The sequence below is a fragment of the Neopelma chrysocephalum genome, unplaced genomic scaffold (assembly GCF_003984885.1).
Source record: "Neopelma chrysocephalum unplaced genomic scaffold, ASM398488v2 Primary Assembly neopelma1_65, whole genome shotgun sequence".
NCBI lineage: Eukaryota > Metazoa > Chordata > Aves > Passeriformes > Pipridae > Neopelma > Neopelma chrysocephalum.
Window position 1 is genome coordinate 7939348 of NW_020897722.1, and position 14165 is coordinate 7953512.

Genomic DNA, 14165 nt, shown 5'->3' on the forward strand with positions numbered 1-14165 from the left:
GTCCCTAAAGGAGGGTTTGTGCATCTGTTGCTTGCCCCTTTGCCAGGGATCAGGCATGGCTGAGTGGCTTTAGCTGATGATTACTGCAGGATGTGATCTCCTGGGCTGCCCTCCCTGTTTGAGAAAAAGTAATGGAATTTACTGTCAAGGGATATCTGTCTTAGAGATATTTTTCTGTGGTTCTTTGAAATGAGCTTCCCAACCTTATTTCCTGAGCATTGTCTAGACCTTCCTGGAGAATGATAAGCTGGCTAAACGTTAGAATTCACCAACTTTCTTCGCTGAGATGTATTTAAAAAAAAAAAAAAAGACAACTCAGCTGCCAGTTGGATATGATAAAAATGTGAAAAAGTTTTGGACAAAGTGCCTTATAATAGTAGTATTAGAATTCTGGCTTTACAGGTTTAGTATTTCCATTTCTTAATTAGAAGCACTCATTAAATAAACCACAAAAACCGCCTATAATTACTGCAAATCATAGATTCACAGCCTTGCTAATCACTCAATGCAGATGGAAAAAAATGTAGTGTACAGACATTATGGAGCAAGAGATATTTCTGCCTTAGCAGAGAAAGATTTTCAGCTAGAGGTGCTGTAATACAGATAGGTTTGTACATTTTCTTAGGAGATTGAAACCTTTCTCTTATCTGTACAAATATCCATTTCAGAAAGTACTGTCTCTGTTGATTTTAATGTTGTTGGGCTGTTAAAGGGAAAATTATACAATGAAAAAGCAAGAGACCATACAAAAGCCCCAAATTCTTCTACTTATAGCTAGAATGTTTTGCCTAGTAGGATTAGAAAAATCAGTGAAAGTTGCAGGTCTCTGCTCTAATTAGCATTCTTGAAAATGAATTTATAGTTATGATCAAATAAGTGACCTGTGGATAAAATGTGGATGTTACTGATATTAATTTCTGTTGGATACATAGTAGGGCCCCAAGAGAGTGAGGTCCAGGTTGCCTTATTTTCTCCAGATCTAAAAGGTATTACAAGAAGAAACTTGTATTAATAGGGAGACAGAGCAGATAACCTAATCCATCTTAACATGTTTCGGTGCTGTAATGCTTCCCTTGGGTCGCTGCTGCAGCATAATGAGCTTTTCCTCACCCCCAGACAATGTTGAGGGATACATCCAGCAAGCAGGTGCCAAGTGCATCTTCCTTAATTATTGTGTGCTTGCTAATGTTAGTCATAAGTGCATGGCTTCATAAAATGCAACCTTACTAATGATGGATTTATGGACAGAACATCCAGAAAGGAGGTGTTATTTAGATATTCAAGACCAGATATCATGTAAACAACTTATTACTGCAATTTATTGCCTACCAGTTAGCTTGCAGGAGGGTTCATGCAACTAACTCAGGGGTTTTATTTCTAAAAAATATAAAGTTAACGTCATCTTTTCTTCCAAATCATGCTAAAGCATCTCCTGACTAGTGTGATAAATTGGAAAGAGATGGTATTTACTGGTAGGGGAATAAGAGAAAGTTCAGGAAGTACAGGACAGAGTGTACACTGACTGGTTGAATCCAGTGCATTATAAATTCTGCAGAACTCAGAGGCATTTTAGGACAACATCTTTTTGCAAGTAAAATTAATGTGTAGGAATGACATATTGGGCAATCATTGGGATACTTCTTGTCAGAAGCTATTCAGTCCTTGGCATTTAATACAAGAGTACCAGTTGAGATGTTTGCTGACCTGCTGGACTGAGTTGCAGATGAATATTTTTTTTATGAAACTCACTCAAAATGGTTTGACCTCCAAAAACAAAGGACTCCAGTTAAGGCAGATTTTCCTTTCCATACAGAGTTTAACTTAAGCTGCAAAATAAAGGTTTTTCTCTCCAGACTTGACAAAAGTGCTGATCTAGTCCTTCCTTTAGCTGAACAGCCCGAGGTTTTAACAAATCTTAGTCTTTGCTTTCTGGTGCTGGAGAGTAATGAGGATGAGGCACTAGTTAATAATTTCTCTAATTCTGAAAAATCATTAGGCTTTCTAGCATTTTAAGGCATCTCAAATAATGTGATGCTGTCACTGCAGTTCAACTTGCTGGCTTCTCAGTTAAGCAGTAACTCATTTGAGTTATCAAGGCTACTTGATCCTTTTTAAAATTGCTTATTTGTATTTCCCTTCGGTAGTAAACTCAAATTCATATTGTTATTTCAATTTGGTGTAAATCTTCTGTAATTTTAGGGATGTTCTTTTGAAATAATCTAGATCTTACGGTATGTGCTTAGGAAAGAGTTGTGACTATAACACAGACAGTAAATTCAGACTGCTTGTTTACAAAGCTGTTTATTAACCCGATGTGTCACAGCATCAGCACCTTCATTAACCACATGAATTTTAACAATTCAAAAGATTCAAATGATACTTTAATGGCAAAAACGGAGCTTAAGCTTCCTTTCAAACCCCTTTTCTCTGCACATTTTGATTTGGCTCAGTTGACACATGCCTACACTGGTGTATCAGAATGAGAGTAGGAAAAGACTGTATTTGGACTTCTTTCAGTGAAGGATTAAGTAGTGTGTATAATCATGTTATTTTTTTACTCTCTTTATTCCATTCCCCTTTTCCTAGGCTAAAGGACTTCTGTGCCTTCCTGACAGCACTAAATTTGCAAAGATCCCACTGTCTGGCAGAACAATGGCATTTTACCTGTTACTTCCCACATGTAGCATTCCCAGGAAATAACTATATGGAAATAGATACCTTTGTGGACTGAAGCCATGAAGGGCAGTGAGAAATTGGGCCAGCCAGTACCTGTCATGCTGATTCACTCCTGTTATTGTTTCCTTGTACTTTCTCATCCGCTTGTGCTTTTTTCACTCTTAGGAGTGCATTCCTGGGGTAGGGACTGTCAATCTGTTCTGCACATGACCAGTTCTAACTCACTTTTCAGGTCGACAAGAATATTTCTTTGTCATTGCCTATTAGAGCTTGGAGAATTTAGGATGAATTGGAGATCTCAGAATAGGAGATTTCACTGATTTCCCCTACTTTAATAGGAAATCATAGACACTGCATTTTTAAAATTTGCTTTTTTTTGCCACTATTAACTTTGGGCTGGAATAGGTTTTCCTTAAAGTTTTGTGGACTGTGCTTAGGTAGTATCCAGTACAGTGTGGCTCTTGTCCACAGCTTGGTCTCATTGGCACTTCCAGCCTGAGGGACAAAAGGCTCCCCCAGCTTTCTTGAAGAACAGCCTGTTAAAGTCAGAGGACTGAAAATGAGGCAAAGTAATTGACGGCCAACGAGAGGAAAATTAATTTCATTTAAATTCCATTCAAGAGGCACCTGTGAAACAGAAATACCCCTCAAACTTTGGAGACTTGTAGATACTTCCTTTTACTAAAGTTGGGGTTCTGTCCATAATCTAAGAGTTAAAACCTCACACTAAAGTTAAAATAATCGTTGAGAAAGTCCCCACGGTGATTATGCAAGACTGACCATGTGAAAACACGGTCCTCACACCAAAGCATCCTAAGCTTGTTTCCATAGTGATACTCTGAAGGGAGAGTTTTCAGTCAGTCCATAAATGGGAACCCGAGGAACCCAACACTGGAATGTTTTACTCAGAGTTGTGTAATGGCATTCCAAACTTTGCATTTCACATCCACACCCTCTCCAAAGGAAGGGGGAAAAGCTGACTTGGAGGCTCTAGGCCATCCCTCTGCTGTTTGCAAAAAGGAAAAAGGAGTAGTGGGCACTTCAGTTGTGTCTTTGCTACTGCCCATTCAGAAACAGAACTTCACCACAGAGGTACTATGAAACTGCAACGTTTCCCCAGGGACAACAGGCAGAGCAGGGACAAGAGAGGAAGGAAAGCAGCTGCATGATGCAGTCATTGTGTTCCCACTTGTGTTCAGAAGATCTGGAGGCACTGCATCTGCTTGATTCTCCTGGACTTCCTTAATTTTGACTGACCCTTACACAAAGCACAGCCTAGAGTTACAACTGAACACACAGAATCCTGAAACCACCAGAGAATCCTGCTATAGATTAATAGAGTTTGAGAACCTGCTGTAATTTGTCCTGATGTCAAAGTAATCTTTGTATCACACCTCACTCCTTGAAAAGTGTTACTTTTATTGATGAGTCAGTGGTTAAAAATAATATAAATAAATAATAGACCAACCTTATCCATCATATGCAATGTATCAATTGGCTTTTTGGCCTCAGGAAATGTGTGAGCAAGTGACCAAAACACCTTAGTTCACAGTTGTGCACACAAATCACCTGGACTGCAGTTCACAGCTTAAAGGATGTGATTACACATCACAGCTTAAGTGGTGGGTTATGAAACTTCATCATGGGATTTCAGGTATATTGGCTTAGAAATCTTCCTTAACTTTTCCTGGTGTCGCAACGTACGACCTTGTTTATGGGCGAGACCCATAGGAGGCAGATGGATCTGGAAAAGAAAATCCCACCAGTTAGGAGCAAACTGGGAAGAAAAAAAGGCAGCATATATACAGACTAGGTGTCACTGAGATTTAAATAGTTTCTTCACACTTTGGAGAGGGCAAGTGTATTGTCTCAATCCAGGTTATTAGATTTCTAGGAGGAGCAATATCTAAGTGGTGTAACTTTCAGGCCCTAAATGTTGTGTTTATTAAAATCCTATGTTTTAGGCCTTAGTAACCTTGTTTTGCAGTTTGATATCAGACTGTAATGATAAAATACTTGTTGAAATAGGACTGCTGTTCCAGAACAGTAAGACCTAGATAATCCTAAAAATTCCTCAGTACGTGTCTTGAAGCACTGTGTGATTTATTCATACCTACTTAAGAAGTCACAAAATAACCCCAAACTGTATGTATTGAAAGCCTGCCTTCTTTTTGTCGTGATTATATATGCCACATTAAAATGCACAATCAATGTCATTGACTCCACAAGCAGAAGGAGCAATAGGTGACAGGCTCTTCCTTTGATTGACAAAGTCTTTTTATTTCATAAGACTCTCCATGGGAGTCATGCAGCTGTAACCCTCCTAAGTGACTGGAAAACGTAGGTGGTAGCAGTCAGATGTTATTGTTGCTGAGGCTGTCAGGCTGTAAGATGGCTGTTTAGGTGCAAATAGTAGTAAAAGCACTGACTAAAGCAGGAGTAGAGATTTCTAGAATCTCAGAAATAATAATCATCCAGTTTGTCTGAGAGAGCTGATCCTTTGGGGTTTTGAAACCACTGCAGAGAACACATTTTAGGCTCATTTCTAGGAACACTGTTTGCCAGATGTGCTCTGTAATTCTGTATCGTGAAAGAGATGCTGGCAGTGACCATATTTTAGGCAAGAATCTGATGAAGATACCATGACTGCATTGATCAGGGAACTATAGATGTGAAAATATAAACTAATTAACAGGAGTAGAGAGGAAGTCTCCATGGGAGGCAATATAAACTACTACAGACAAAAGTGACTGGGCAGGGAGGAAACTGTATTGAGTGGTGCAATAGAAGACACTGCTGCAACTTCCAGTATTTCAGTAATCTTGGGTATGTTTTTCTCTAGGAAAAAGAAGCAGCAACATAGACAAGTGTTTCCACAGGACTTGATTTATGACCAGTAATGTAGGCTATGAAAATTATCGTATCTATGGCAGATGTAATTAAGTATTTTTATTCTCTCATTCTTGTTTATTATTTGATTCCATTACCATCTTTTTCTAAATTCTTTGGTCAGACAAGACTGGCTAAATATTCACAGGCCTAGGGAGTTTGGCTCACACAACTCCATTTAGGCTTTGACTCCTTATTTTGAGAAGAAACCCGACAATTTACAGTGAAAGAAGATAGATGGAGAAGGTTTCAATGTACACTTGGCTCTGATTTAGCACACATTTAAATGCCAGCTCATCTAAAAATGCAGTGCAGTGACAGTGATGTAAACTCATGGTTTCATTGTGCAGGGAGAGCTAAGAGGGTAATGCTGAAGACTTTGTGACTGGATTTGTACTCACAGGTCTCGGGTAGGGGATATTATAGTGAAGTCCAATTTCTATTCTTGCCTCACATTCTTCTATGCACTGCTCAATCAGCTTTGGATCTGTTACCTAAGATCATACAAACAAATATTTTGTAAAAGTACAGCAATTAGCAGTTGGAAGCTCAAGTGTAAATGATGCACAGCCACGTGACTTTCTTTAGCTTGTTCTGGCAATCCCAAGGATACAAGGATTGTATTGTTCACATCCATAAAAGGTAACATCAGTATTTTCCTTGACTCAACAGCTCTGGGCGTGATGGCGCTGGATGTTAAGGCCCAGAGGCTGTCAGGACTGAGGCTAAAGGAGGAGTTTTTTACCCAAACATGGTATTTTCTCTGTAAAAAGACAATACACATGTAAACTACTAATACATCCATGAAAAAGCCACACTCACCCATCCATCACTCTGTGAGGTAGCTAAAGGAGAAAGGAAAGACACTCCTTGGTGCACATTCTCTTATCATCCTATCCAGAAACTCCCTTTGAAGTCAGAAATGTAGTGTAAATTATGACTTAAATTAATTTTTTGACTTTGCATTACTTCAATTTAGTCCCAGAGCAATATGGGCTATAAATAAAAATTGTGATCTTGAATTACAAGAAGGACCTTTGATTACCATGGAGTCTGTATCGCCTCTTTCAAAAGGGGTTTGAAATTTCTTCCTTAAGAAAAAAAATTAAAGTGCTTCTTTTAAAAGAAGTGCCAATAATTGCTGCTTTGAAAAGAAAAAAAGAAGCTGCTGAGCTCTGTCTGCCATTGCATGGGTAATGATACACTTAGCTAACTTTGTAAAGATCAAAAGCTGCTTCAATTACACAGGCAGTATCTTTGGAATTTAATTTTTCTTGGCACTTTTTTAGTGAAAAGAGACCTTTTAGACTTCTACAGCAGTTAATGAAGAGCTGAAATGGTTTGACTTTTCTCAAGGATGAAATTTAAATTATAACCCAAATACACCCAAAGCATTTAAGGTGAATCAAATTTTGGGAACTCGGTTCTTATATTTGTATCTTTGCATCCAATCACTGTGACAGTGCAAAGAGCAAGAGGAAAGAAGCAAAGAGCAAGAAATTCAAAACTGCAAGGACACTTACATGTTTGTTTTTTCGGAATAATGTTCTGGCCTCATTTTTAATGTACTCTTTCTCTTTAATAGTCTCCTCTGTCTGTCCTGATGCCGACTGCCATTTTTTGGCTATTTGAAATATCTTGCGGTAAAGGCCAAGAACTTTTTGTCGAGTTGCTGGGGTCATCTAGAAAAGACAACACAAACCCCCAAACATATGCATGAACCATCTGAGTTGCTAAAAGGCCAGCAAGCAGTACGTGTTTTCACACCATTGAATTAGTTTAAAAATATTTCCATCATCTAAAAATATGCTGAGCTGTATGAAAAAACCCTGAAATAGCTGCAAACAATAATTAGCTGTTGAAAGCTGAAGACCCAGTCCAGCAAAGTATTTAAACTGATACTTAAATCTGTCTCCATTCAAACAGCTTGAGCTCATGCTCAAAGTTAAGCACTTGGTTTAGTGCTTTGCTGAATCACAAGCCTGGTACAAGAATGCCTGGGTTCTGTTTCACGGCTGTTTTGCAACAGACATTGGGCAAGTCACCGAAACTCTAAGTGCCCCCCTTCCTGAGACGTTGTTGTACCAGTGCTGACCCTATCTCTGCAAAGCATCTTGAAATCTGTGAATGAAATACATGATAAACCCACCACGATATTGATGAAAACCTGTGTAGGCCTCAGGGGCTGAGAAGCTTGTTTGTGGTACCGTGACAGCAGGCAGTAATGATTCAGCTGGAGTTTGATGTGATGAAAAGGTGATGAAAGCTATTTTATCTAAGCACTGCAGGAGAGGCAGACTAACTGTGGATTTAGGAAAGTCCTGAATGTCTTGATTTTCAGAGAGCTGTGTACCTGCTGAGCCCACTGAATCAGCCTCCAGGTGTGATAAGAATATTTGTCAGAAGAAAGAATGAAATCCTATTCTTGTTTTATGTAATTGAGTATTTTATCATATAAATGGTTACACTATTTCATGCTGGACCACAGATATCCCTGAGACAAATCCACTTCTGGAATAACAACATTTCTGACATGGATTAAGTTAACAGAAACAATGACTTCTGCTTTTGGGGCACCACAACTGTCAAAGGCACTTTACTGTCCCAAAGGAAGATGCAGCAGCACTCCCAAGTAAGTGTATGGATGCAATGAGGAACAAGTGTCAGGGACAGGACATTATCTGACTGTCTCAGGATCCATTTGCCAACCTGGAACCCTAATGACTGTGGCTGAATCTATCCTGAAATCAGACCTGTGTGCTGGGAATGGCTCCTCCAGAGGACAGTTTGGAGCAGGGTAATTCAGATAGCCTGAGCTGCCCTCTGGAGGGAGTGCTCTTTCCCTCTTTTCCTCCCACATGAGGAAAAGCTGCTTTCTAATGCATGCACCCAAACTACTGTGGGAAGTGTGGCAATGTGCTAACACTCATCTCCTTGCAGTCTGTGGCAATTCCTGTTTTTCTGGGTTGTGGAAGAGGGGCTTGAGCCAAAGTCTTCCCAGGCCATTCCGTTCTTGAGTGGCTGCCTCCGCCACAGTGACTGACCAGAACGGACCTCCTGTGGCTCCAGACATTCACCAAAGTTGGAATTACTGATACTAACATGAAGACAGGATTTGGCCCATAGTTCTTCATTGTAAAAAATCCCAAACTATTAAATCCTAGGCTTTTTTGTCTTAACTGTTGCTATGATCTGAAGACTTTCATGGTTTCATGAACTCTTTTTCTCTGGTTTGTAAGAGAGAACAATTTTATTTTGCTATTTGTATTTTAACATGTTTAACTAATCATATTTTTCCCCCCAGATGGAAAATTGTTCTTCCTACCCAGAAACACTAGAAAGTGTTTCTAGTAAATGTTTATGGTATTTCTAGGAAACAAATATCTACAACATTATAACTAAGTAGTCCCAGCTCATCAAACACTATCGAGTAAGTGCTTCAATTTATCCACTCTACAGCTCCACTTCAGGCAATGAAATTAGTCAGACACAAAGCCACAGATGAACATATATCTGAAAAATCACTGCTTACCCCTGCCCCATGCATATTTTGTACAGAAAACAAACAGTTCAATTACAAGGTCTGACCAAGCACAAGCTGAGTCCAAATCCTGGTCTCACCCCTGTGCTTTTATCTGAAGGTGTCACCTTTGTGGAGCTGATAATACTCTTTGTTCCCTGCTGACAGCTAATAAAAGGCAGTACTGTGCTAGAAACTTTCACCTTAGGTTCTCATGTAATCCATAAAGAAAACAAGAGGAACAATGTTAGGGGAAAAAATGTTTAAAATAGAAGTTTCATTTCTGATCTACATAGACAATTTCCAAGGCCACAACTTGGGACAGCGCAAGCCCTTTGTTCAGAGCTGATCACACCTTCTGCTCTTGGATTTTAAACATACCGAGTATCTGTTTATAAAGATGTTATTGAAAAGTTTAGAACTAACTTTTTTCCCCACCAGTTGTTCCACTGCCCTATCTAGAACTTACTCTTTCATTCTTTAACTTCTCTGTGTTGGAATTGCTACAGAACTGTGTAGTGCCTCGTCTAGGCATGGGCTGCGCTTTTGCATTCTTGCTCTCCTTCCCACATATGCTGGATGATGTAAAGACATTAAGCAGCTATTCATGTACACTCAGCAACCAGCTGCTCCCAGGCTGATTTAGTTGACAATTTCTAACAATTGACCTGCTCAAAAGCCATTTCTGCAAAGATACATAAATGTAGGTGTGAGGAGCCCTTTACAGATTGAGGACCCCTGCCTGTCATAGGAAAAGATGAGAGCAAATAAGACAAAATTCAAAGCCTGGGTCAGATTCTGATCTGAGTGGGAGTATAAATAGAGAATAATTCCACTGAGAGCAAAATTACTTCCAACTTAAAATGTTGTAAATGAGATTGGAATTTTTTCTTTGGTGCAAACAGAGCCCACACTGACAGAAATGTAAGTGATGGTACAAGTCATGTATCAGGTGTAATTTCATCAAGTGACACTACTTTTATTAGTTTTGTGGGTGTGCAAAATGATTCTGAGTGGGATAGAAAGGAAGATAAGGAAGGCTTTCATGTCCTTGTAGTTACTCATCCTGCAACTTACATCTTTGGCATTTAAATCATAATTATATTTCACATCTCTGGAATGCTAAGTGGATGTTACACCACTTTCCCACTAACACCCATCTTGTGGTAGTCACACCCATTGTTTAACTTCTACCACCCTTCATTTTATTGCAGCAGGCAGCCCACAGAGGTTAACCACAGGCGTTTCTGTCAAAAAGTACAGGGCTATTGTATTAGCTGAGCAAATTTCGGGTGTTTGCTGCCACAAAACAAACCAGGAGAGGTCAAAGGTAGGTGTGTGCGCACAGACGTGTCACTGGGAAAAGCGGGAGGCTGCAGCTGGTTTGGAGCCCCCTGTCAGAATCCGGGCTTTGGAGGGAAGCCAGGCGTTGGCTTCCAAACAGGCACAGCTGGATGCTGGGGCAGAGCCCGGCAGCGGCAGCGCGGGGCTGTATCGCTCTGGGATCTACATGCAAACCCTCTTATCAACAGCACATCAAGCACCTGAAACATCCCATTGTATCCAAACTCGCAACGGAGATCTGAGCAGTTAATGAGTTACTGCGTGGTGAAGATGCAAACTTTTCTCACTGTTCATTAAAGCAAATGATACCTTAGACTATAAAATGCTATAAGTTTTTCTTTCAGGAAAAAAAGAAACATTCCTTTGGATTTTTAGATGGTTGACCCAAAAGTTCAATAATCTGAATAATCAGTGAAACATCAGTCTTCTTTTGCTATTCGCAGGCTTGTTTAGAATTTAAAAGTTTATGTAAAAATAACAAAAGGAATCTGTCAACTGCACTGTAAAATGACCCCAATAGTGCAGTGTCAAAGCAAAGCCAGGACTGCAGGGCTGACCACAGTTATACAGGCAGTTCAGTCCTACCTGCTTCCCAGTGAGGGATGCCTGGCTCCAAATGCCTGTCCAGCACTCTCCTGCTCTCTGCATGGTGCCTTTGCTGAAGTTTTAAGTCTATTTTATTTGATCCTTTCTTCTCATGTCAAGCATTAGCTACTCACTTTAACCATAAAATCTGCCAGCAGTGAGTACATAGAAGATTTTAGAAAACAAAGGGTTAAAGTAATGGCCCATGGGGGGGGAAAAAGGATCTTTTAAAACAATAGATCTCTTCTTTTACATGCCAGCTAACTGGGGCACGTGTTAGTAATGCACACGTTGTGCTGGTGCTGAGAAATTGTTTGCTCAGGGGAGGAGATGGTGGGGAAAAGAACTCCGCATGAAATAATTGGAAAAGGCTGCTTTGAACTTCTCAGATGTAAAATGTTTTACTTAGGAGCAACACACCTTTTCCTTGACAGCTGGTTTGCTACTGGCAAGGAGTCCTAAAGACACAGTGACAAACTGCTGGGCTGACTGCCTTCCAAATCAAGCTGTGCTCACATCTCTGTGATGGGAATAAATGACATCATTCAAGACCATGCTGTATCAACATTCTAGTGCAGAACACCCTCATGTTCCATACAATGTGCCCCTCTGACAGTCCAGCCTGTATGACCATCTACAGCTCCTCTTTGCTAATGTTTATTTAAAGAGATGCAGAAAAATGCACATATCTGGCCTTTTTTTTTTAAGAGCTAAATGATACCACTTAGCTAAGGAGTGACCTGCAGTCTCTCTCCTGCTGCTAATGCAGCAGATAATCAATCATTCCTTCCACAGTTCTCCACAGCAACAAGAGGTCAGTAATCCATATTCATCTCTCCTGCAAGTCTGCCAAAATGAGTCTTCGGTTCCTAAGGCAGCAATGGATTTGGTCTGTTGCTTCTTTGAGGGACAGCAACTGAGACAATGAGTTCCTGTGGCACAGAGGGAAGAGGAGGGGTCACAGATTCCTGTGATAGCTGGGCAGCTCACACGCCTTCCAGCAATACTAAGTTTCAAAATTCAGTTTCCACAAAAGTAATTTTGTCTTCTTTTGCTCAAATCAAGGTCTCAGTGGTCTGTGACAGCTGGCACCCTGCAAACGCCGAGCACACGTGGCTGCAGGATGTGCCTGGCAAAGTGAAAACTTCATTTGATTGTCGTTCTTGATTGAACATTCATACCTTTTTTTTTAAGATTCAGCCAAAACCAAATCATAGTGAAACTTCAATCACAGCTAAAGTATTCCATCTCCACATAGTGAAAAACAGACTAGAATGACAGATCATATTCTTCCATGATGGTGTCACATCCTCATTTCTACCAGTGACAGAAGCCTGCAAATTTCAAGACATTCCCATCAAGGATTTATTTGACTCAATTCTCACTGTTTCCATCTGCAAGCTGCAATCACAAATATATGCATCTTTAGTGAAAAAGAATGAAATTCCTGAATCAAGTTATTCAGTAAGGGTATCTGAAATCAGGGTAACTTTCACAGTGTTTAGGATTTTCTAATGCCAGTGTGTTTCTGCTGGCAAATTGATCTGCAACTCTGATCTGAAACCCCAATTGATACCTCTGAACCTGACTCTCTAAGTCATTGAACTCACACTGTTCATCAGCTGGGATAAGAACTCTGCTATTCTATCTGTGCCTCAGATTTCTGACTGAACTTGGATCTCTTTTTAGCTTCCTCTTACATATGGAGCAGTTTTTTGATCAGAAAAAGCAAACTGCATGCAAAGAGAATATAATTAAATAGTAAAAGCAAGGACATGGATTTTATCACTAGTTTCCTGTATCATTTTAAATAAGCCAATTTGCAGAAAATTAGGATTCTACAACATTCTTTTAATTTGAATAAATGAAAGTTTAGTTCCTTTTGATCAGAGTTTTCATTCTTTTAGTCTGAGGTGATCGAGGCATTATCTGGTTTTAGTAGGACATACAGACTCTTGCCCTGGGAATGCCTCCCATGCCATAGGAGCCTGAGGAAGACCAGAAATGCTGACTTAGACTGTGAAGAGGGGGAAGGGAAACAAAAAAAATTGCTTTACTTATTTCTTAGCTTTCTCATGAAAAGCACACAGTGTCCAGGTAAACTCTAGAGCAGTATGAACTTGTCTCTTTTCTTGTCCAACTGTCACTCATGTTTTCATACAATTAGAATGGTTTTCTCCTTCTTTCTCTTTAGTTCTCAATTACTTACAAGCAGTGCAAGAGGTTTTAACGCAGTGTGAGAAATTTAGCAGAGAAAATGAAGTCTCAGCTATCCTTGGATGGCCTTGCTTATATAATATAGAAGCCTACAGAAATATAACACCATGGACACAAACCCCAGTATAGATTTATGCACCTTATTCATACCTTGGCTTCCAGCCAAATGCAACTGAATGCATGAATAGAAATATTTCCCAGCATTGGAAACACTCCCAAGCTTAAGAACAGGTATTAATATTAAGGCCAGCAGAGACACAATCCTCCCTGCCCCTTTTCTTAATTCATTCTGAGGGTCACTCAGTGAAACTCATTGATACTCACTGATAGACATGACTTTTAGTCACTATTTGAGAAGCCTAGCAGGGCTGTGGGCTCAGAGAGCTGTGGGCACTGAGGGCTGTGGGGCACAGAATCACTGAATCAAAGACCTCAGAGACCACTGAGGCTAATGTGTGACCAAACATGACCATGTCAACTAGACCAGTCTTTCCTTGGACACCTCCAGGGACAGTGACTCCACTACCTCCGTGGGCAGCCCCTTCCGATGTCTAATCACTCTTTATGTGCAGAAATTCTTCCAAATGTCCAACCTAAACCTCTCCTGGCACAACTTAAGACTATGTCCTCTTGTCCTATTGGCACTGAACGCTGTGGGCACCGAGGTCTGTGGGCACTGAACACTGTGGGCTCTGAATGCTTAGGGCACCGAGGTCTGTGGGTACTGAGCACTCTGGGCACGGAGCGCTGCCCGCCCCGGGCGCCCCCACAGCCGCCGCCCCCGCCAAGATGGCGCTGCCGCCCCCGCCGCGGCCTGGTGCTGCGCGGCCGCTAGGGGGCGCTCCAGGCACGGGCTCCCTTGCGCCCCCCGGCGGCCGGGGCGGCCCTGTCCCCGCAGCCGGGTGGAACCAACGCGCGAAGCGCGGGGGGAGGG

At 40.8% G+C, this 14165-nt stretch overlaps 1 protein-coding gene across 3 annotated transcripts in view; it reads right to left on the minus strand.

Annotated features, from left to right (window-relative positions):
• Positions 1-2285: 2285 nt before the first annotated feature.
• The window catches only part of LYRM1 (LYR motif containing 1), a 17011-nt gene continuing 5131 nt past the window's right edge, over positions 2286-14165 (minus strand). The window contains exons 1-4 of one of the 3 annotated variants that reach the window (XM_027683585.1): positions 12197-12596; positions 7089-7249; positions 5967-6059; positions 2286-4420 (exon numbers count right to left, since the gene is read on the minus strand). In XM_027683585.1, the coding sequence (XP_027539386.1) occupies positions 4304-4420; positions 5967-6059; positions 7089-7247 (369 nt within the window). In that variant the 5' untranslated portion in view covers positions 7248-7249; positions 12197-12596 and the 3' untranslated portion in view covers positions 2286-4303. Of the gene's footprint in view, positions 4421-5966; positions 6060-7088; positions 7250-9554; positions 10676-12196; positions 12597-14165 lie in introns of those variants that run through there. The other 2 variants (XM_027683584.1, XM_027683586.1) reach the window with 2 other exon arrangements.